This window comes from Camellia sinensis, unplaced genomic scaffold, assembly GCF_055761805.1.
Source record: "Camellia sinensis isolate YWXY unplaced genomic scaffold, ASM5576180v1 Unanchor1, whole genome shotgun sequence".
Taxonomy (NCBI): Eukaryota; Viridiplantae; Streptophyta; class Magnoliopsida; order Ericales; family Theaceae; genus Camellia; species Camellia sinensis.
In genome coordinates, this window is record NW_028128987.1 from 21,398,580 (window position 1) to 21,423,135 (window position 24,556).

A 24,556-nucleotide genomic window follows, 5' to 3' on the forward strand; every position below is an offset into this window, starting at 1 on the left:
GAAGCTCATAAAGTAGTAAGTGAAGTGTAATGAAGTAGTAAGCAGAGATTTTGAGTAATGAGTGGAATTTATTTTTTGAGTAATGAGTGGAATTTAATTAAGTAGTAATTAGTAAAGTTTAATGAAGTAGTAAATGAAAACTTATTAAATAGTAAGTACGATTAATTGAGTAGTAAGTGAAATCTAATTGATTAATTGTAATATCACTTATCATTTGATTTAATCTAATTAATTTTATTATACTTACCACACATATAGAAGGCAACATTGGGCATAACAACACCGTATATGAATTACATAACGATAATGATGATGATGATGGTTTTGACACTGGTGAGTACAACATTGACAATCAAAAGAGTATCCTTAATTTTGATGATCTACCAACCGAACGAGATGTTGAGTGTATTGATCAACTAATTGAAAAATATATGTTTAAAATAACATTTGATTCGGTAGAAAATTAAGAAAGTTTTTATAATATGATTTTACTAAGTGAAGTGTAATGAAATAGAAGTGGAAACTCTAAGTGAAGTGTAATGAAATAGAAGTGGAAACTCATTGAAAAGTAGGTAAAATTTAGTGAAATAACAAGTGAAAATTTATTAAATAGTAAGAGGAATATAGTGAAATAACAAGTGAAAACTATAATAAGTGGAATCTATTAGGTGAAATTTTGTTTGTTTGTTTGTTTGGCATGCATGTTCTCTTTTCCCCCAAGTTCCAACGCCAACCAAACGTTTTTGCTTCCTTCGTTGCTAAGCACCTCAAAAGTAGCAGTCGTAGCAGTCTCTCCTCGTCATCCTCCGCCTCCTCCATAAACCCCTCCCCTTCGAGTACCCTTTCTCTTTCTCTCTCTAAAATCTACCTGCTTTTTTTCCCGCCTTTTTCTCTTTCCTAGTGTTTATCCAGTCACTGAAAACAACACTCATCTTTTCTTCTCTCTCTCTCGCTCTCGCTCTCTGTCTCTATCTCATACACACACATACATAGCTTTTAAGTTGGCATCCTCAAATATGATTCACCAATCTTTCATTTTCATACTTGACATTATTGCATCACTGGTTTTCTCTGAACTTCATCGCTTCTTCAATGATTCTCTCTCTTTTCTAACTCTCTCCAGTTTCACATTTTTTTTCTCTGCTCATCTTTGTGTTATCATTCATCTTTTTGATTGGGATAGTTTTGGTAAATGTGGTGGTGGTTAGGGTTTTCAATTTTCAATTGGGTTTTGATTTTGAGGTATTGAGCAGAGTGTAGTGTAGTGAAAATGTCGTCCTCTTCGAGAGGCCGGGGGTTTGATCATCCGCCACAGCGGCGTCTCACGCGGACTCAGACGGCTGGGATTCTGGGAGGAGAGTCGATAATCGACAGTGAAGTTGTGCCTTCGTCGCTTGAAGAGATTGCTCCGATTCTTCGTGTTGCCAATGAAGTTGAAAATACCAACTCAAGGGTTGCTAATCTCTGTAAGTTTTTTTTTTTCTTTCTTTCTTGTTGTGTCTTTTATCCAAATTTTGTTAGAAAAATTAGGCTCCTAAATGTTTAAGTTTTTATACTATTAGTAGTTGAAAAATAAAGCTTTACCCAAAAAAATTAAAAAGTCAATTAAAATTGTGAAGTATTTGGAAGTAATGAATGTTTGTTTTTCAAATGCATCGATTATTTTCAAAATATTGTTAAGTATCTACTATTACATCTGTAGCTAAAGAAATAAAATTTTTCAAAGTTAAAATTGATTAAATCTTACATTCGATCAACCATGTTGCGAGACAAATTGAATAGACTAGCTATGTTATCTGAAATGGATGTGGTAGATTATCTAGATTATGCAAACTCCATTAGTAGTATTGAAGCTAAATGCGAGAAGAGTAACGTTTAAGCAATACTTTGTTGCAGTTGGTTAAATTTTTATTTAGTATTATAGTTTAGATGTTGTTTGGTGTTTTTTCTTGTTATATATTGAATTTTGCTAAATTATAAAGGAACAAGACCAAAATTTTAATTTTTTGGAGTTCTTGTAATGATTTCTTCATATCTTATGATTCTTTTGGCAACTTAACACTTTAGCCAAATAGCCAAAAAACTATACAAAAAAGTCAAAAGGTTCCTTCTCATTCTATGTACTTTATGCATGTTTTTCCATAAAAAGTCAAAGCCATTCCCAAGAACTTCTATTTTTTCACCTGATATTTTAGTCAAAAAACCACTTCCGAAATGAACCCTTAATCTATGTAAGTAAACTTCAGTATATTGTTTTAGCGATAATATATGTAAGCAAACTTTGTGTGAGTACTAACAAACAAAAAAAATTGTAGGTACTTGCCATTTTACCGGCAAATGTTTTCTTCGTGAATACGTATAAAGGGCACCATCCTAGGAGTTTGCTTAAGGCTCAAAAAAATTCAGGGCCATGCAGACTCACACACACATATATATATAAATGTATGATGTATGTAAATTAAACTCTAGTGTGCTTGATTAATAGTTTCCCTAAAGAGAGTATTAATGAGGTAACCTGTCAAATTTAGCAACTAAAAGCCCTATTCACTAACTTCTTATTGAGCCAGTCGAACATTTTTTGGGCTTAAGGCGAAAAACTTAAATGAAACCTTTTTTCTACATTTTACGTAGTCGTTTTTTTTATTTAAAAATTTATGTTTCTTGCTTTTTGAAATACCAAATCACTAATCAATCATTTGTGTTCAAGTTGCCTAAAATATCATTTTTCAATCGAATTGACTAGGACAATTAGCCATGTACACTTCCAACTAGGTGGTCAAGGGTCAATCCTTCTCAAGTACAAGATTTTTCATATTTTCCTTCGTTATGGGGGCTCTTTCTTGAGTTTGATAATTTCTTTCCCTTATGAGCTCTTTAAAAAGAATCGTTTTTTAAATTGAATATTATGGTTAATTCATTTTATCTTTTTACAGTAACTTAGGTAGGATTTTATCAATTTTAATATTGAAAATTTTCTTTCTTCAAATGTTATATTGTCAATGTAAACAAAGTGTACATTTAGAAAATGTTTTAGTCTTTTTATATAATTCAGTCCATCAATAGAAGTTTTTTTAACATATTGATAATTATACCGGCTAAGGCAATTACCAATATTCATAATCTTTGTGGGCCTTTATTACCATCTAGTGTGAGGCCACCCAAAACTTGTGAGTGTGTTGACATATACTCCCTCCGTCCCAAAATAATCCCTTTTGGGAATCTGACTTTTTTTGGTAGTACAATTATTGCACTTTAAAAATATTAATTTTCCAAAATTACCCTTTGATAGTACATTTTTTGGGGAATATCAATTGTCATAATTGTACTTTGTATTATTTATGAATTTTAAAAAAAAGACAAAATAGGAAATTCATATTGTTTTAGTCCTTGATTTTTGAAAATGGACTAATATTTTGGGACGGAGGGAGTATATATTATTTTTTTGTGTATAACTGTTGGTGTCCTAATAATTTTTTCAACTAATATAACAATTGATCAACCAATTTAAACACAAGTCATTAAAATGGGGGCCTCTCTTGATGCGGAACCTTAGATGGTGTGCTTACTTGCCTAATGGTTAAGCTGCTACTTCTTATCAAATTCAAACTCTTCAAAGTCATAACTAGTTAAATACTAGGTACAATGGCCCCTTTTTGCAATCTTTCTTATTGTTCTCGGAGTTTATTTTGAATAATGAAGTATAAGGGTCTTGGAATATGCAGAATTGCAACAAATCTTTTGAGTCAAGGGTCTTGAAATATATCCAAATTGTGAAAATGGTTGTATAGGAATTGATAAATTGTTCGATCAAGTGGTTTTGTCCTTTTATGTAACTTAAACATGGTGTCAGAGCTTTGGTTGAGAGACGTTTTGGATTCAAGTCTCTCCGTTGACATTTGATATCTGGTCCTGTATTTGGTTTCTTCTTTTCTGTTTGGTTGACTGCTTCTTTTTTTTGTCTCTCTCCATATGTAAGATGGCGTTGCATATGAGAGAGGGTGTTAGATAGCTTGATATTCATTGTTGGGCCCATTTCCCAATTACTTGAGCATTTGTGAAAATTGGCGACTTAACAGTTCTTGCCAAATGGTGGACAAGATGTACACAACCTTACCCATCTTTTGGAGAGGTTGTTTTTATGATTTGAACCTATGCCACCAACGATGCCAACGACAAGTCTTATCATTGGGATAATACGTATGCCAAACCACCATTTTAAGTTATGAGGACAATACTTATAAAAGGGAGAATTACAGGATATATTAGAAGGACTTTTCTTAATGTATGAAATATCAGTCTTGGACACTTGACACTTTGGTAAAGGTATAGGATATGTGCAATTATAACTTTATCACTTGTTTGCTACTATTAGTTTCCTAGTTCTTGTTTTTGTTTTATTATTTCGTGCTCTTTATCTTGTGCAATCTGGTCTCAATGTATGCTCTCCATTATTATGGTTTGAAATATTCATAAATAGTGGTTCTGGGTGTAGGTCGTTTCTGTGCTTTTGAGAAAGCTCACAAGCTGGATCCCTCTTCTAGTGGACGTGGTGTTCGTCAATTTAAAACAGCACTTCTTCAACGCCTAGAAAGGGTAAGCACTGATAGTTCTCCTCCCTCTCCTCCCTTTTCACTTGAGTGACTTGCTAAATCTATACAAATGTGCTTGTAAATTGTGATGTAGGTGAGAATATGCATTTGCTTAGTATATGTGTCCAGTAGTTATTTGACATTTTTTAGCCGGGAAAATAGCATAAATTAGGTTTATGTATTGTTTGGACTTGCTTCTAAATTTCTTGTTGACAATATAAACATAGAATGGGAGAACTTGAAGTCAGGAGGTCCAAACAATCCTGATTGTTGAGTCTCCTTAATTTGACTAATGAAATGGCCTTGGATAGAGTCGAGTGGATAAGAAGGATTCATGTAGCCGACCTCATTTGATGGGACTTAAGGCTTGGCTTGGTTTGGTTTGGTTTGAACAGACGCTTGTCTGTCTTGGGTTGATAACCATCCTCCAAGTAGATGTTGTAGAACCTAAAGTGTTGTATGTGTGCTTCAGCTAAGTGTATGCTTCAACATGTTTGCTTCACCAAATCTTTAATTCTCCCTCCTTAGCTTAATTAATCAAGGTTTGTACTAATTAATCATGGTCAGGATTTTTTTATACCCAATTAGCTTAATTAATCTTGATTAGGTTTAATTAATCCTACTCAGTTCACTAATCCTAATTAACATTTTATACTTAGCATCAAATTGTCAAGTACATTAGTCTAAGATCTTTAAGCTCCTTGATTGGTGAATAGTGTTGGAATTAGAATCAATTAAATCTTATTTTATGGCCATTGTTTAGGCCTTGATTTTGTTTTCTTTGACGTTATTTCCTATCTTGTAAATCTCTATCAGTATATATACACAGGCTAGTCTCAATTTAGGCTGAGCCATTCTATTCTCTTCATTCTTTATGGTATTAGAGCCTAAGAAAAAATCCTAGCCGCCTCCTTTTTCTTCTCTCTCTACCCAACAACCCTACCCATCACCTCCGGCTGCCTTTTTCTTCCTTCCTAGCCATCGACAACCTTTCCCAGCTCCTCTCCTCCACCCAAAAGGCCTGCCCAATCCCCTTAAACTTCACCCAGGCCACCTACTTCCTGGGTTGAGGCCGACAACCATTCCTAGGTTGTTTGGCAGCCCTAGTTTAGGCCAACAGCCCCTCTAGGGCAATTCGGCAGGTTTTGTCCCTTGTTTCGGGACTTGGTGTTGATGTGGTAAGTCTTTTTCTTGTGTTATTTTTGTTGGTGGGCTACCGGCTTGTTTGGTAGCACTTGTTGGATTAGTTACGCCGTTTGTCCGGTGTGTTTTGTGATTTGTGTATTGTTCTATTTTGTTAACTATACACATCACCTATATCTCTAGCCACCATGACGGAGTCTCCATCTGATGTTTCCCTTGTGGTACTAGTTAAACCCATTTCAGTTAATCCAGATTTTTCTATTCAAACCATACTCCTGTTTATCGTATCACGAGTGGTGTTGAATGGGAAAAATTTTGCTACCTGAAGTCGTTTCCTTAAACTTTATTTAGGGGGAAAAGGAAAAGTTCATTGGTTTTCATCTACCACTACTTAGCCAAACGTTACAGATTTTACATGCGGTCAGTGGGATATTGACAATTGCACTATCTTGGGATGGATGTTCAATTCCATGGCGGATTTGATTTATCATATGTTCCTGTTTTGTGATATCGTTTCTAGTTTATGGCGCGCCTTATCTCAGATGTATGCTCATGCTTATAATGATGTTCGCATCTTTGAGCTCTATCAGGATATTGCTTGTGTTTCTTAGTCTTCTTTGGGTATCTCTGTGGCTGAGTTCTTTGGATATTTTTAGGCATGTTGGGAAGAGTTAGCTCAATATGAGCCTATGATTGATCTTCCAATCGAGGGGGCTTCTCTTATGACCAAGCGACTTGCTCGGCAACATATCTATCAGTTCTTGATGGGTTTAAACTCTGAGTTCTAGTCTCTTTGCATTCAGATTTTAAACATATCTCCTCTGTCTTCTCTCTACGAGGCCTTTGCTATTATTGATAGTGATGAGTGCTGCTGCCGGTTGGTTTAGCCTGTCTCTACTCCAGTTTCTGAGCCTCTTGGTTCCTTTGATCAGATGGCTCTTGTTGTACAGTCTGGGTTTCGTCCTTCTGCTGGGAAGGTAATTTGTCATCAATGTGGAGAACTGGGCCATTTCAAACTTCATCCTAAGTTGCGACAACGTTTCTCCCGTGCTCGCCCATCTGGCTCCTCTAGCACCGCTGTTGTTGTGGAGACTGTCCCGAGTTCTACTACTCTAGATTTATATCTCCTTCAGACTCAAATTGGTCATCTTTAGGCTCAGTTTGGTTCTATGATTTCTCTGGGGCCATCATCCTCGGCTACCACCTTGTCTATAGGTACTCCTACTGCTTTCCATGTTCACTCTGCATTTCTTACTTGGGTTCTGGATTCTGGGGCTAATGACCACATGAAGGGTGAGCTTTCCTACCTTTCTTCTCTAGTTCTTGTTGCAGCCCAAACTGTGTGTCTCTCTGATGGTTCTACTGCCTCTGTGCACCATCGGGGCATTGTTACTTTATCTCCTCATATTACTCTTTCCTTTGACTTACATGTCCCTAATTTTGCATATAATCTTTTGTCTGTGGGTTGACTTGCCAAAGCTTTTCATTGTGCTGTCATTTTCTTATCCAATTCTTGTTGATTACAAGGTCTGAATTCGAAGAGGATTTTTGGTAGGGGATATGAGCAAGATGGTTTATACTACTTTGGAAATCCACCAGATCAGTTGCCTTCGCCTCTTTCTAGTTTTTCTACTACTGTGTTACCTGAGGATTTCTCCTCCTATGTTTTTTTCTTTTAAGACTTATCATTGTGGCATGCTCGTTTGGGTTATCCAAATTTTCATTATTTATGTTTATTGTTTCCAACTTTTAATAAAGCTTGTAAGACTTATAAGTTTCAATGTGATGTATGTGAGTTAGCTAAACATACCTGTATCACTTATATTCCTCGTATGTATCGTGCTCCTTCTGTGTTTGATATTATTTATTATGATGTTTGGGTGCATTGTCTGGCCAATGATATTATGTAACCTTTATAGATGACTATACTCATTGTACTTGGGAATATCTCATTAAACGTAAATCTGATATCTTTTCCATATTTGTTCAGTTTCCCCAGATGGTTAAAATCTAGTTTCACACTGTTGTTTGAAATATCCAATCTGATAATGGTGGGCAATACATCACTGATGCTTTTCGTTCCCATCTTAATCAGGTTGATATACTTCAACAACTTGTTCTAATACTCCTAAACAAAATGGGATTGCAGAAAGAAAAAACCATCACATAATGTATGTGGTTCGTTATCTTCTTCGGGGTATGAATGTTCCTAAGTCTAATTGGCATAATGCTGTTCTTCTGCAGTTTATTTTATTAATCGCACTCTAAGTTATGTCTTGCAAGGTCTTGCATCCTACCAAGACTCTGTTTCCTCTCCTATCTCGAGTTTTTGGGTGTACATGTTTTGTCCAGAACAGAAGTGATGTAGGACGAGTAGGGATTACTTTCCTACAAGTAGTGAGCCCAGATTAAGTACATTGGCAGCAGCACCAATAGACTTATAGGGCTGGATTTGATGGGATTTTGTAACTGCAGAAATATTTAAAAGAATAAGAGTTTAAGGGTTTGCAAAAGGGTAGGGTTTTGGGAATGAAAACACAAGTGTTTAGGAGCAGTTGGGTGGTTGTTCTAAGCACTGTGAACAGTGAGGTGAACAGTAACCTTGCTGGATAGAAGAAGAAGAAGAGAGAAAGAAAGAGAAGTGCTTCACCCTCACAAGGGATAGGCCAATCACACAAATACAATCTCAAATTTTCATAATATTAACTCTGCTCTTCAATCATTGAGATTACACATATATTTATAGACTAAAGACTTTCCTAATTCTATAAGGACTATTTCTCAAATTTAGAAACTAAAAATATTTAGCAACTACTAATATTCTAGACCAATTATGACTTTCAATTCTACTTCAATCATAATAGGAAACTTTAATGACTTCTAATTCTACTTCATATCAAAATAGGAAATTTGGACTTTAACCACTAAGATTATTTTAGACATAATAAAACTCATATATAATAACTCATTTAATAACTTGACCCAAAATAGAACCCATGGGCAACCCTACAACCCATGTCTAGCAAAACTGAAGTTACCATAATACCCTTAACTACTAAACACTACCATGGACACTTCTTTTTGGACCAAAAAGGCTTCTTGACGAACATAGGACCCTTAGATTTTGTGTTGGGTTTCCATAACCTATCGTACTTGTTTAACCACGTAATAGATGTTGCATCAAGAAGTCCTACTCAAACTAAGTCAGATGATAAGGCCATTAGGTGTATCTTGTTAGGGTATTCCACTATGTCGAAAGGGTATTGGTGGTATGATCCTAGCACTCGTAAGTACTATCATTCTTGTGATGTGACATTTCATGAAGAGGTTCCTTTTTTCAGTACTCACCCTTCTGTGTAGGATTCCTTTTTCACTTCTGTCCCATTGGTAGATTCTGATGTTAGGCCTTTTCCTATTTTTGATGAGGTTGAGGCTTCCTCTCTTGAGGCTCCTCCTCTTTCTCCTCCTCCATTACAGGTATAGTCTTGTCATCCTCGTCCCCTACCAACAGCCTCTCTGATATGTGGGTCAGGTAATTCTTCCGTTTGATTACTGCTCCTCCTCACAACCCTCCTCGTGATAGGCATCCTCCTAATTGTTTTGGTTATCTTAGCAATACTAATCATCCTGTTTCCTAATATCTTTATTATGACAGTGTCTCCCTTGCCTATCGTTTCTTGTTTGGCAAGCTCGAGTTGGAAACTATTCCTTGTTCTGTGTCAGAAACTCTTTAGAATCCTAAGTGGGTGACTGCTATGCAAACAAAGAAGGCAGCTGTGGAACAGAAGCAGACCTGCCAACTTGTCTCTCTGTCATCTTTGAAAAGACTGTTGGTTGCAAATGGTTGTTCACGATTAAGTATCTTGCAGATGGCATTGTGGACCGCTGCAAAGCACTATTGGTTGCCAAGGGCTTTACTTAGGTTCATGACAAGGATTTTGGGGCTACCTTTGCACCAATCGCCAAGCTTACCTCTCTCAGGCTTTTTATTTCTCTTGATGCCCCCCATTCTTGGCCTCTGCATATGTTAAGAATGACTTTTTGCATGGGGACTTGAGATTATTTATATGGATCCTCCACCCGATTTTCGGGCTAAGGGGGAGTATGCCAAGAAAGTATGTCGACTGTACAAGTCCTTATATGGTCTTAAACAATCTCCTCGGGCTTGGTTTAGCCGCTTTAGCTCAGTTATTTTATCCATGGGATTTGTTTAGTGCCACTTCGATCATATTTGCTTTGTTCGTAGAAATTTCATTGGTTAGTGTATTATTCTGCTTGTGTATGTTGATGATATCATTCTTACAGGAGATGATTTAGTTGGCATAGCTCAAGTAAAGAGGGATTTGAGTCAAGCATTTGATATTAAGGATCTGGGTCCTCTCAAATACTTTCTGGGTATTGAGGTTGCTCGCTCTCGTCAGGGGATTTCGTTGTCCCAAAGGAAGTATGTTCTTGATCTTCTTCAAGACACTAGTATGCTAGGGTGTAAGCCAACTTCTACTTCTATATGGATCCTAACATCAAGCTTACATTAGAGTCTGGCAAGTTACTGAAGGATCCGGGCATGCATCAGTCCTTGTTGGCCGTCTCATATACTTGACTAACACTAGACTCGACTTGACTTTTGTAGTTAGTGTTGTGAGTCAATTTATGCATGCATCTCGTACATAACACCTTGATGTTGTTCATCATATTTTGCTGTATTTGAAGACTTCTCTTGGTTTGGGGTTATTTTTCACAGGTGGTCATCAATCAGGGATCTATTGTTTCATTGATGCAGATTATGTAGGATCTCAAACTAATAAACGGTCCACGTCTGGTTTTTATACTTTTTATGGTGATCATCTTATATTGTGGAAAAGTAAAAAACAAGCAGTTGTTTCTAGATTTTCTGCTGAAGCTGAGTATCGGGCAATGGCATAGGGTGCATGCGAAGTTTTGTGGCTTTGCTTGATTCTTGCAGAGTTAAGATTTACTTAGAAAATATGAAGAAGAAGAACTCCGAAAAATATGAGGAAGAAGGAATATATTTCAGTTATATTCAAAACTTCTTATCTTACAAGACCAAATGACACTCCTTATATAGGAGATATTACAAACATCATCATAACCCATTATATGCCACTTACATATTATATTTTACCACTATCTACCACTATCATATTATATACATGCCACTATCTACCACCAACACCACTATCATATTCTATACATGCCACTATCTACAACCAACACCACTATCATATTCTATACATACCACTATCTACCACCAACACCACTATCATATTCTATACATGCCACTATCTACCACCAACACCACTATCATATTATATGCATGAACACAATTTCCAGCACTCCCCCTCAAGCTGGTTTGAAGATATCTTCCATAGCCAGCTTGCTAGTCAGCTTATCAAATTGCTTCTTGTGTAGTCCCTTCGTTAGCACATCAGCTAATTGTTCACCTGTTGGAAGGTAGGTCATACAGATTATGCCAGCATTGATTTTCTCCTTGATGAAATGTTTATCCACTTCTATATGTTTGGTGCGATCATGTAGAACTGGATTATGAGCTATAGATATAGCTGCTTTGTTGTCACAATAGACCTTCATAGGTGTCGGGTGAGAAAGCTTTAATTCTTCAAGAATTCTTTTAATCCACATTATTTCACAGATTCCATGGGCAACAGCTCTGAACTCTGCTTCTGCACTACTTCTAGCTACCACATTCTGTTTTTTACTCCGCCAAGTAACTAGGTTCCCACCTACAAAGGAGCAGTATCCGGATGTTGATCTCCTGTCTGTAACACTTCCTGCCCAGTCTGCATCTGTGTATACTTCAACTTGAAGATGTCCATGTTTCTTGAATAGTAAGCCTCTCCCTGGAGTTCCTTTCAAATATCTTAAGATCTTATAAACGGCCTCAAAGTGCTCTGCCCCTGGTGAGTGCATGAACTGACTTACCATGCTGACTGCAAAGGCAATATCAGGCCGCGTATGAGACAAGTAAATCAATTTCCCTACAAGTCGCTGATATTGTTCTCTCTCTTTGACTTCTTCAGCCTTAGCAGCTTGTAGCTTCAAGTTAGGCTCGATCGGAGTCTCCGCCATCTTACAACCAAGCATACCTGTTTCTCCAAGGAGATCAAGAACATATTTTCTCTGATTAACGAATATACCTTCCTTGGATCTTGCAAATTCCATTCCGAGGAAATACTTGAGGGCTCCCAGATCCTTAATGTGAAATTCTTTTGCGAGTTTCTCTTTGAGGGCTGCTAACTCTGCTTCATCATTACCAGTTAAAATGATGTCATCAACATAAACAATCAAAATTGCAATTTTACTGTTTTTTGAATGTTTATAAAATATTGTGTGATCTGCTTGACTCTGCGAGAAGCCACAACTGATAACTGCCTTCCCAAAGCGTTCAAACCACGCTCTTGGTGATTGTTTGAGTCCGTATAATGACTTGTTCAATCTGCATACTCTGTCACTTCCAAGTCTCTGCTCAAATCCCGGCGGTAGGCTCATGAACACCTCCTCTTCAAGATCACCATTGAGAAATGCATTTTTAATGTCAAGTTGATGTAGAGGCCAATCTGAATTTACTGCAAGAGATAACAGTACTCTGATGGAATTTATTTTAGCAACAGGAGCAAACGTCTCCTGATAGTCGATCCCATAAGTTTGAGTGAAGCCTTTAGCTACCAGTCTCGCCTTGTATCTCTCAACGCTTCCATCTGCGTTACATTTTATCGTAAACACCCATTTACACCCAACTGTTTTCTTGTCTTTGGGTAGATCAACTATCTCCCAAGTACCACTTCTCCTTAAAGCATTCATCTCCTCCATGACTGCTAATTTCCAATTCGGATCATCCAATGCTTCCTGTATATTCCTTGGAACAAACAAGTGTGAAATCCTAGATGTGAAAGCTCTATGGTTTTTAGACAGTCTTTGATAGGAGAGGTAATTTGCAATAGGATGTTTAATGCAATTTCGGACACCTTTCCTAATTGCTATAGGTACATCAAGGTCGGAAATAGAAGGAATAGGATTACCTAAAATTTCGATGCCAGAACTCGGGTGGACATTCGGGTCATTAGGATGGACATTCGGGTCATTATTCCTCAGATGAAATCGCTTCCTAGTATAAACCTGAAGCTCAGGATTTAGATCATTTTGTAGTACTTCTCCCCCTAAACAAGAATCTTCTTGACTAGGCACCATAGAACTTGGTTCTCCTAAGTGATCATTATCAGACAGATGTGATTTTTGTGTAGGATAAATGACATTGGGGAGCGGGATAGAAATATCCCAAAAACGGTCTTCTACTCCACTTGTCTCCCCCTGAAGAGAAGTGTTGGGGAAATAGGATTTTGTTTCCACAAATGACACATCCATACTCACATGAAATTTCTTGTTTTGAGGATCGAAGCACTTATACCCCTTTTTGTTTGAGGAATAACCCAAAAAAACACATTTTATAGCACGGGGGTCAAGTTTTGAACGAAATTGACTGGGAACATGAACATAGGCAGTACATCCAAAAACTTTGGCGGGTAAATCAGAAAACAACCTCGTGTCAGGAAAAAAAGTTTTGAGACAATCAAAAGGTGTTTTGTATGTTAACACCTTTGTAGGCATCCTGTTTATCAAATAAGAGGCTGTTAAAATTGCTTCACCCCATAAATATTTAGGAACATGCATGTAAAACATTATAGCACGTGCTACTTCAAGTAGATGTTTATTTTTTCGTTCTGCAATGCCATTTTGTTGAGGGGTATCCCGACATGTAGATTGATGAAAAATCCCATTTTTTTTCAAAAACTCACCCAACTGCTCATTGAAATATTCTGTTCCATTATCAGAATGTAAAATACCAATTTTGGTGTGAAATTGGTTTTCAATCATATTGTAAAAATTTGTGAATAAATTTTTCACGTCAGATTTTTTATTCATCAAATAAATCCAACATAAGCGGGTATGGTCATCAATAAATGTAACAAACCATCTTTTACCAGAAAGAGTAGTGATTTTAGAAGGGCCCCAAACATCACTATGAATCAAATAAAAAGGTTTTGAAGCCTGGTAAGGTTTTGGCAAATAAGTAGAGCGATGAAATTTTGCAAAAATGCAACTTTCACAATGAAAAGAAGAACAATCAATCCCTTTAAATAATTCTGGAAATAAATGTTTCAGATAAAGAAAACTAGGATGTCCTAGCCTATAGTGCCATAGCATTATTTTTTCTCGAACAGAGATTGAACTGGTACTATTAAAGCTCTGAGCTTTTTTATTACTAACAGGTACTTCATCAAAGTAGTAAAGACCTTCAAGCATCCTAGCACGCCCAATCATCATCCCCGAGTTCTGGTCCTGAAATTCACAATGGGATTCAAAAAATGTAACACGACAATTAGAATCCTTAGATAGTTTACTGACAGACAAAAGGTTACAGGCTAAGTTGGGGACGTGAAGAACAGCATTGAGATTAATTTTCTCAGTTAGTTTAATAAATCCTTTTCCTGCAATAGGTGAAAAACTACCATCGGCTATTCTGATTTTGTCATGACCAGAACAAGGGAAATAGGTACTAAATAAATGGGAAAAACTAGTCATGTGATCGGAGGCACCGGAATCTATGATCCACGGAGAGAAGTTTAGGCAAGAGAAGGCTTTAGGATTTCTACCTGTTTGTGCCAACAAAACACTAGGAGTACCGGTTGAGGAGTTGGATTTTATCAGCTTTAAGAGTTGATCAATCTGCTCTTTGTTGAAGGGACCTGAATCGGCTTCATTAGCGGTAGGAAAGCCACGATTCTTCTCTCCTTGTTTGCTGCTTTTCCAGTTGACAGGTTTGCCATGAATCTTCCAACACGTTTCGCGTGTATGGCGAGGCTTGTTGCAAAAATCACACCAGACTCGTGGCTTATCATCAAACCTACGCTGGTAATTTGCAGCCTTGTTGGCCGCAGCATCGCTAATTAAAGCAGAAATTTCAATTGATTCACCATTACCTTTTTTCTTAAGCATGACGCTCCTTCGGCTCTCTTCCCTTCTGACTTCAGCAAATACTTCGCCAATGGATGGGAGAGGAGGTCTGCCAATAATTCTTCCTCGCACTTCATCGAACTCAATGTTGAGGCCGGCAAGAAACTTGTAAATACGGCTGTCTTCCACAGTTTTCTTGTGGTGGTTGCAGTCGTCAACCGATTTCCATTCGTATGTGTTGAAGATGTCAAGATCCTGCCACAACCTTTTCAACGAATTGAAATATTTGGTGACGGAATCATCTCCTTGACGAATCTCTCCCAACTTCAAAGTTAATTCGAAAACTTGAGATTGATTTCCTAGGTCAGAATACATCTGACTAACATTATCCCACAATTCTTGTGCAGTAGTATAGCACATGTAATTAGAGCTTATATCCTCCTCCATGGAATTGACCAACCATGTCATAACCATGGAGTTTTCAGCGTCCCAATTGTCGAACAACGGATCATTAACAGCAGGAGCCTTCTTGTCACCAGTGATGTAACCGATCTTTCCTTGCCCACGGATATACATCCGGACAGATTGTGACCAGCGGAGAAAATTATCACCATTTAGGCGGATGGTGGTGATTTGGACAGAGTGAGAGTTGGACGTTTTCACCGGAATGGCAGCGGCAGGGGTTGAAGTGGTTCCGGACGTGACTTCCGACATGGCTATGACGGTTTTAGGGCTGCTGTGTTTTTTGTTGCTCTGATACCAACTTAGAAAATATGAAGAAGAAGAACTCCGAAAAATATGAGGAAGAAGGAATATATTTCAGTTATATTCAAAACTTCTTATCTTACAAGACCAAATGACACTCCTTATATAGGAGATATTACAAACATCATCATAACCCATTATATGCCACTTACATATTATATTTTACCACTATCTACCACTATCATATTATATACATGCCACTATCTACCACCAACACCACTATCATATTCTATACATGCCACTATCTACAACCAACACCACTATCATATTCTATACATACCACTATCTACCACCAACACCACTATCATATTCTATACATGCCACTATCTACCACCAACACCACTATCATATTATATGCATGAACACAATTTCCAGCAGATTTGCTAAGGATGCTTCCTTTCCTTTATTTTGTGATAATCAGTGTTATTAAAGGTGATAGGTGCACCGAGGCACCGAGGTCTCTTGGGTCCTAGGTGCAAGGTGAGGTGCAGGCTTTATCAAAGTGAGGCACACCTTGTATGTAAAATATATATATATATATATAATTTAATATAAGCAAATAATTTAGGGTTCAATATAAGCAAAATGAAATGTTAAACATTTAAAAATATAAATACCAACAAACACTATTATTTAAATATAGACAAATGAACATCATTTTAAAGTTTAACATAAAAAATGAATAAGAAGAGGAGAGAAGAAGAACAATAAGGGGGGGGGGAGAGATCAGTCCGAGAAGGAGACCAGAGAATAAGAATGAGAATAAGAAGATGGAAGAAGAAGAAGAAGAAGAAGAAGAAGAAAGCAACATAGAGAAGAGAAGTAGATAAGACAACAATGTAGAGAAGAAGAAGAGAAGAAGAGAGAATGAGAGAGAAACGTAGGAAGAGAAGAAGAAGACAACAACGTGAAGAAAATATTTAGAGCTGCTGGACTGGATAACGAAGGCAGGTAACAACAAAGAGTTCTTCGGAGATAAGGAATTAGGGCTAAATTTTCTTCTATCGTTGATTTGGGGCTGAATGCCCAATGTATTGGCATGTGTATTTAATAGTAGGGATCTTCTGTAGTTGCACCATATTAAATTAATGGTTAGATTTCAAACAAAACGAATCAAAGCAACAATAAAAAAAAGCCCTCAAGGTGCAGGCCTTGGGCTTTACTCTGCCTTGGCTTAGTCGCATGCCTTAAGCGCGACTTATCGAAGTTGCCTGGCTTGGAACACTGCAAGGCGTAAACCTTGGGCCTGGATGTGACTTGGGCCTAGGTGTACCTTTAATAACACTGGTGATAATAAATAAGCTATTATTTTATCCTCTGATTCAATACTTCATGAGCAGATGAAACACATGGAGGTTGACATACATTTTATTCGAGAAAAGGTTCAGACTGGTATTGTAAGTCCATCCTTTGTCTCTTCTTCTAAGCAATTAGCCGATATGTTCACAAAGTCTCTTAGCCCAACATTATTCCAGTCATCTATTATCAAGCCAGATTTGCAGAATCTCTTCACACCAGCTTGAAGGGGAGTGTTGGAATTAGAATCAATTAAGTCTTATTTTATGGCCATGGTTTAGGCCTTGATTTTGTTTCCTTTTATGTTATTTCCTATCTTGTAAATCTCTATCTGTATATATACACAAACTAGCCTCCATTCTAGGTTAAGCCATTCTATTCTCTTCATTCTTTAAATAGGACAACTCAAAACTCACTAAATTCAACCTAGAAGTCATTCCCTAACTCTTAATACAAGACATAAGGGTTCCTATGTTCAAAGCCCTATATTAACATTGACTTCCAAACTCAACTTTAAGTAATTCATGTCATAAGTGATTATGCAATGTAAGACAAGGAAACAAGGACAAGGAATGTTCATTGTTTTGAGTATCACCTTTCCTAACTCTAAATACCTAACAAGGAAACTTATACGTGCAAGGCAACACAACCATAACATTTCTAAGTTTTTTTTTTTTTTTTTTTTTTTGGGTGATAAATCTAACATTTCTAAGTTTTACGTAGGCATTTCATAAATGAGAGGGCTAACTCAACTCAAGACATTAGGAAATTAAAGTGGTATACTTGTATCGCGTAGTGTCATTTTGGGGTGTTACAAGAACTTAACCCCAAAAGCTAGTTGTTGAGGTGAGGGTGCCCTCACGCTTATATACTTTACATTACTTTAGTATTTAGGAGATGTGGAACTTTGTTTCACAATATCTTCCATATTGGTCATTCTGGTAATACCTATCATCTTGATCATCTCTGGTAATACCTCCTACCCTTAGTTGGCCAAGAGTTCCAAGAGAGCAACCATAAAAATGAATTACTTCCTCTCCCTTGGCGGAGGAGTCCACATGTGAATGAACATTGGGAAGTAGATTTGAGAGCTAAAAGGATTAAGTTATATGATATTCATTTGAAGTTCTTTAATAAGAGAAATCATAATGAAACTCTACTTTTGCTCATTTTTGTCATTCTTTCTCATCACTCTTTAATTTTCTCTCTTCCTTGGAGCATTAAAAGTCATGGGGTATTTTTAGAGGTTTCCTTGTTCTGTTTATTGTCTTTAGGGAAAAATTCATATTACCCCCTTATGGTTTGAGGCCATAGCACTTTTATATTGATAATACTGAGTATAATATAAGAAAACACAATCACACAATCACGTATTTCCTATTCTAACTTAATTCCTATTATAACATAATTCCTATTCTAACACTCCCCCTCAAGCTGGTGCGAAGATATCTCTTATGCCCAGCTTGTTGAGAATGCCATGAAATGGTTTGCTCCCTAGTCCCTTGGTGAGAACATCGGCTAGTTGGTCTTCAGTCTTCACAATGGAATACATATGATACTGTGAGAATGTATTGTGTATTTTCCAAATTAGGCATGATTGTGGTTGTACATATTAGAGTCCTATCAGAGGTGTGATTGTATTAGAGTCTTATTAGAGGCATGATTGCATTTTCTTTTTTGGTTTAGGAGTTAGGGCTACATAATCTGAGGCCTGATTGTAATCATACATACAATTGAATATACAGAAATACAGAAAGCTTACATAGTATCAGAGCCACGTCCAAAACCTAGGTCTGGCCTTGATCATTCGAAGTTCTTCATTCCTGCTTACTGGATCTTTCTGGGTCGATTGAAGCCAGCCCTCTCTGGGTCGTGACAATCGCGACAGCCCTCTCCAAAGCCATAAAGGCCTTTTTGGGTTGTGACAGTCTTCTCTGACGTCGCGATAGCCCTCTCTGTCTTCGCCAAAATTGCGATTGCCTTCTGGTGCTGGGTCTAAAGTCGTGAGTCTGGTTTGGGCTTGAGGGATCTCTCACTCTCTCGCGACCTCTGCTTTGGATCTCTCTCTGGTCTCTACTCTCAATTTTGCTCTTTCTCTCTTCGGTTTTGCTCTCTGTGTTCTGATTATAGTTCACCCCTCTGTCTCAACTTTGGATTATTACAGGTTGACCCCTCAACTTTATTGGGTTTTATCACTGTGCCCTAGCAATTCCCTTTTTTTTTTAATTTCTGGCTCATTACAATGTCGGAAGATAAAATCCAAGCTATTAAATGCAAGCTTGCAATTGACAACTATGCTTATTGGTCTAGTGTTATGAGAAATTTTCTTCTCGGTCAAAAAAAATGGGGATATGTTTTTGGTTCTGTTCCTCGTTCATTAGATCCCAAACAAGAAGAATATCTGAGTTCCTGTGACACTGGGATTGTGATAATGCTCAAGTTTTGACGTGGTTTCATAACTCTGTGGATGATCGTATCGGGATGACGTTCTCTAAATATAGCGCTGTCGAAGAGGTATGGGATTACTTACAAAGTGTTTATCAGCAGTCTAATTTGCCAAACGGTATGACTTGGAAACAGCCATTCAAGGAGCTTGTCAGCGGGATTTGTCTATTCAAGACTTCTACATTGAGATGACAGGCCTCTAGGATCAGCTGGCTCTTATGGAACCATGTAGCCTCAAGACATTAGATGCTTATGTTGAGTTTCGGAAGCAAGGTCGTCTAGTGTACTTCTTAACGGCTCTCTTCCCTCAGTATGAGGCTATCCGTGGTGGCTTCCTTCATCGGCCTCCTCTCCCCTTTGTGGATGTTATTGTTTGTGAGTTTCTCTCCGAGGAAACCCGTCTTAAGATAGCTAGTCGGACTCTGTCTCTATCTGTCTTCTTGGCTTCTACTTCGTCTCTTCTGTTGTCAAACCCCCAACATCATCAGATCAATGCAAAGCCCAAGAAAGGGCCACTAGCCTCTGATGAATGCTTTTTGCTATCAGAAGGGCCATTGGAAGTACAACTGTCCCAAAAAGGGCCGTTAGTCTGCTCAGTCTTCTTAGTCACCTCAGCTACAGTCCCGAGGTCCTGCTTCGAGTACTTTTCGCCCTTCTGCTGCTTATATTGCCTCTGCCCCGGCTTCTGATTCTGAGCTTCTGATTCTGGTCTACCTCTCAGTCATTTTCATCTGCCTTTGCTCTCACCTCTCTTTATTCAAGTTTGTTTGGGTCCTCTTCAGGTATTCCTTCTTCTGTCTGGCTTTTTGATTCTGGTGCCTCTCATCATATGACTCCTCACCTTTCCTTACTCCAATACTGTATCCCCCCTCCTTTCCTATTACTATCAATACTGTTAATGGGTGTGGTATGTCTGTCTTATCTATTGGGTCTATTTTACCCTCTGCTATGTCTGCTGTTACTATTCCCTCTGTTCTTTATGTTCCTCAACTGTCTGTTAGCTTGCTTTCTATCAGTTAGCTTGATGCTTCTGGTTTTAATGTTATCTTTTCTTCTTTTGTTTGTTATGTGCAGGATTGGGTGTCCAAGAAGCAGATTAGGATCGACGGTAGAGTTAGAGATCTTTATATGATGGAAAGCTTGCATCTTCCTTAGTCTACCTCCCTCGTTGCACTTTTATCTTTTCAGTTATATTTTCAGTTGAGTTAGTTTTATTTATAGCATTCTCGCTTAGGTCATTTGTCTGTTGACCGCTTGCGGTCTTTAGTTCAGTCAGGATTGTTAGGCAAAGTTTCTCCTAGTCAAATTAATGAGTGTTGAGGATGTAAGCTTGCTAAAATGACAGTTTTACCTTTTAATAACAGTACTTCTATTTCTGCTTCCCGTTTTTCTCTTGTACATACTAATGTTTGGGGACCTTCTCCTGTTCTCATTAAAGAGGGTTCTGTGTATTATGTGTCCTTTGTTGATGATTGTATCCGCTATACCTGGGTTTATCTTATGGCTCATAAATTTGACTTCTACCATATATATCGTACCTTTCAGTCTATGATCACTATACAGTTTGGGGCCACAATTAAAATACTCCGATCTGATTTGGGTGGGGAATACTTTAAAACTGAATTCTGTGAGTATTTGGCCAAATTGGGCACCATTCACCAAGCCTCCTGTACTGATACCCCTGCCCAAAATTGTCGTGCTGAGCGTAAACACCATCATCTCCTTGAGACAGCTCGATCTCTTCTTCTCTCTGCCTTTGTTTCGGCACCATTATAGGGCGAGGCAATTCTTACTGCTGCTTTCCTTCTTAATCGCATGCCGACTCCCTTACTCTCCAGTCGATCCCCTGTGTGTCTTTGGGTCTGCTTGTTTTGCCCTTCTTCTCCGTAAAGACCAAACTCAGTGCCTAGTTTGTCTTGTTTGTCTTTTTGGGTTACAGTCTTACTTAGAAAGGCCACCGATGTTACGATCCTGTCTCTCGTCACCATTATGTTTGTTGTCATGTTGCCTTTCTCGAACGTCTGTCTTACTTTCAGATTTTCCCTCTTACTGCTCTAGTTTCCAAAAAAGATTTGGTTCACATTGACCCATGAGGTCTCGTCTAATGAGTACATCTCCACTGTTCCTCCTGAGCTTGTTCTATCTTCTCCTCCTGCTTCACCTCTGGCTGCTTCTCTCCCTTCGGCTTCTTCTCCTCCTCCGTTGTTAGTTTATTCTCATCGCAATGCTCCTCCTCCACCAGTTGTCTCTGCTCGTGCTGCTGTTCCTCCTGCTTATGACGACTCCAATCCTGCTGAACCCCGATATCCTACTCGAGCGAGTAATCCTCCAAACAGGTTAGGTTGGTCTAATACATGTTTTTCTGCTTCTTATCATACTTTTTTGTCTACTATTCACTCTTTTTCAGAACCTCAGTCTTACAAGGAGGCCTGTTAGGATCCTCATTGGGTTCAAGTTATGGAGGATGAATTGTCTGCTCTACAGAAAACTAATACTTGGGAGTTGGTTCCTTTTCTTGCTGGTAAGAACCTGGTTGGTTGCAAATGGGTCTACAAAGTCAAGACTCATTCTGATGGTTCTCTTGAGCGCTACAAAGCTTGTCTGGTTGCTAAAGGTTTTTCTAAGGAGTATTGTATTGATTATGAGGAGACATTTGCTCCTGTTGCCAAGATGACTATTGTCCGTATTTTGATCTTTGTCGTTGCTATTTGTTCTTGGCCTCTTTATCAGGTGGATGTTAAGAATGCTTTTCTTAATGACCATCTCACTGAGGAGGTTTACATGCGTCCTTCCCTTAGCCTTCACTATTCCTCTGGCCAGGTTTGTCGTCTTCGGCGTGCTCTATATGGTCTGAAGCAATCTCCTCATGCTTGGTATGATTGCTTTTAGACTGCTGTTACCAAGCTTGGGTTTCATCCTTCTGCTTTCAACTCTGCTTTATTTTTTCGACGTACCTCGGCTAGTTTTGTTGCTCTCTTACTCTATGTGGATGATATGATCATCATTGGTTCTGACTCTTCTGCTATCTCTGAGGTGAAGTAGCATCTCTTCCGCACCTTTGAAATGAAGGATCTGGGTCTATTACGGTATTTTCTTGGTATTAAGGTTGCTTCTCCAAAGGGCTATTTTCTGTCTCAGGCTAAGTATGCTAATGAGGTCATTCACCATGCTAGTATTATTGATACTAAGGTTTTTGATACACCTATTGAGCTTAATGTGAAGCTTAACTCTACTGATGGTGTCCTTCTAGATGATCCCACTTTATATTGCGAGCTTATGAGTCGTTTAGTTTATTTGAATGTTACTCGCCCTGATCTTGCTTATGTTGTTCATGTGGTTAGTCAGTTCGTGTCTGCTCCTCGCTCTACCCTTTGGGCTGCTTTGGTTTGCATTCTTCGCTATCTCAGGGGTACCATCTTTCAGGGCTTACTGTTGTTCTCTACTTCTTCTTTGAACTTGGTGACCTATGCTGATTCTAATTAGACTGGTGATGTTACTGATCGCAAGTCTACGTCTAGTTTCTGTTTGTTTCTTGGTGATTCCTTGATCTCTTAGAAAAGTAAGAAACAAACAGTCGTTGCTCGCTCTACTGTCGAAGCTGAGTATCGTGCTGTGGCTCACGCCACTGCTGAGATTGTTTGGCTTCGTTGTCTCTTATCTGATGTGGGTGTCTCTCAATCTTTTCCAACCTCTCTTTATTATGACAACCATAGTGCTGTTCAGATTGCCTACAATACTGTCTTCCATGAGCGGATGAAACACATTGAGATTGATTGTCACTTTGTTCGCCAACATTTGTAGTCTGCCTTTATCTCGCTTCCTTTCATCCCTTTGGCTTTGCAACTTGCGGACTTCTTCACCAAGACTCACACTACTGCTTGGTTTTAGTTTTTTCTTAACAAACTCTTAGTTTTTTCTGCTAAAACACCTTGAGTTTGAGCGGGGTGTGAGAATATATTATGTATGTTCCAAATTAGGCATGATTGTGGTTGTACATATTAGAGTACTATGAGAGGCGTGATTGTATTAGAGTCCTATTAGAGGCATGATTGTATTTTCGTTTTTGGTTTAGGAGTTAGAGCTATATAATTTAAGGTCTAATTGTAATCATACATACAATTGAATATACAGAAATACAGAAAGCTTACAGATACCACTAGTGAGTTTTTCCTTGATAAAGTGCCTATCTATCTCCACATGCTTAGTTCTATCATGTTGAATTGGATTATGAGTTATGTTGATTGCAGCCTTGTTGTCACAGTATAGTCGCATGGAGTCATTTGAATGGATTCCTAAGTCTCCCAATAATAGTTTAATCCATAGTAACTCACATACACCCTGAGCCATAGCTCTGAATTCTGCCTCAACACTAGATCTAGCAACCACATTCTGTTTCTTACTTCGCCATGTCACTAGGTTGCCACCAACAAATGTACAATATCTGGAAGTTGATCGTTTGTCAGTGACGGATCCAGCCCAATCTGCATCAGTAAATGCCTCCACATTGAGATGGTCATGTTTTGAGAAATAGAGACCCTTTCTAGGAGAAGATTTCAAGTATCTTAGGATTCTCAGTACGGCCTCTAAGTGGGAAGTTCTCGGAGCATGCATAAACTAACTCACCACACTTACAGCAATGGCGATGTTTGATCATGAGTGGGATAAGTATATGAGCTTTCCCGCTAGTCTCTGATATCTCCCCCTGCCCACAGGATCTTCTTCTTGATCCTCACTCAGTTTCTGGCCCGGTTCTAGAGGTGTATCACATGGTCTACCTCCAAGCATTTCAGTTTCCTTTAGTAAGTCAAGTACATACTTCTTTTGGCATATGAAGATGCCATCCTTGGACCGAGCTATTTCAATGCCCCAAAAATACTTCAAATAGCCTAAGTCTTTGATTTTAAACTCCTTGGCTAAGTATTCTTTCAAACGAGGAATCTTCTCAACATCATCTCTTGTCAGAACAATATTATCAACATGGACAATAAGAGCTGTGGTCTTACCATGTGAGGAGTGTTTCACAAACAAGGTGTGATCAGCTTGACTTTGCTTGAACCCATATCTCAGCATAGCTTGAGCAAACCTTGCGAACCAAGCCCTAGGAGACTGCTTTAGCCCATAAAGTGACTTTTGGAGCCTACATACTTTACTATTAGACTTAGCATCTGCAAAACCAGGAAGAATATCCATATAGACCTCTTCTGCTAAATCTCCATGAAGGAAGGCATTCTTCACATCAAGCTGATTAAATGGCTAATCCAAATTTGCAGCAAAAGCGAGTAAGATTCTCACAAAATTCATCTTAGCAACGGTGCGAATGTCTGATG

The 24,556-nt window shown here is 38.3% G+C and overlaps 1 protein-coding gene across 3 annotated transcripts in view; it reads left to right on the top strand.

The window, feature by feature from the left end:
* Window positions 1-674: 674 nt before the first annotated feature.
* Window positions 675-24,556, top strand: part of LOC114267863 (callose synthase 3-like) — a 125,265-nt gene continuing 101,383 nt past the window's right edge. For all 3 annotated transcript variants that reach the window (XR_014357482.1, XM_082910517.1, XM_082910518.1), the window contains exons 1-2: window positions 675-1,466; window positions 4,493-4,593. Coding sequence is in view for 2 of the 3 variants with exons in the window: in XM_082910517.1 (XP_082766643.1) it covers window positions 1,271-1,466; window positions 4,493-4,593 (297 nt within the window). In the remaining variant the exon portion in view is untranslated. The remainder of the gene's footprint in view (window positions 1,467-4,492; window positions 4,594-24,556) is intronic.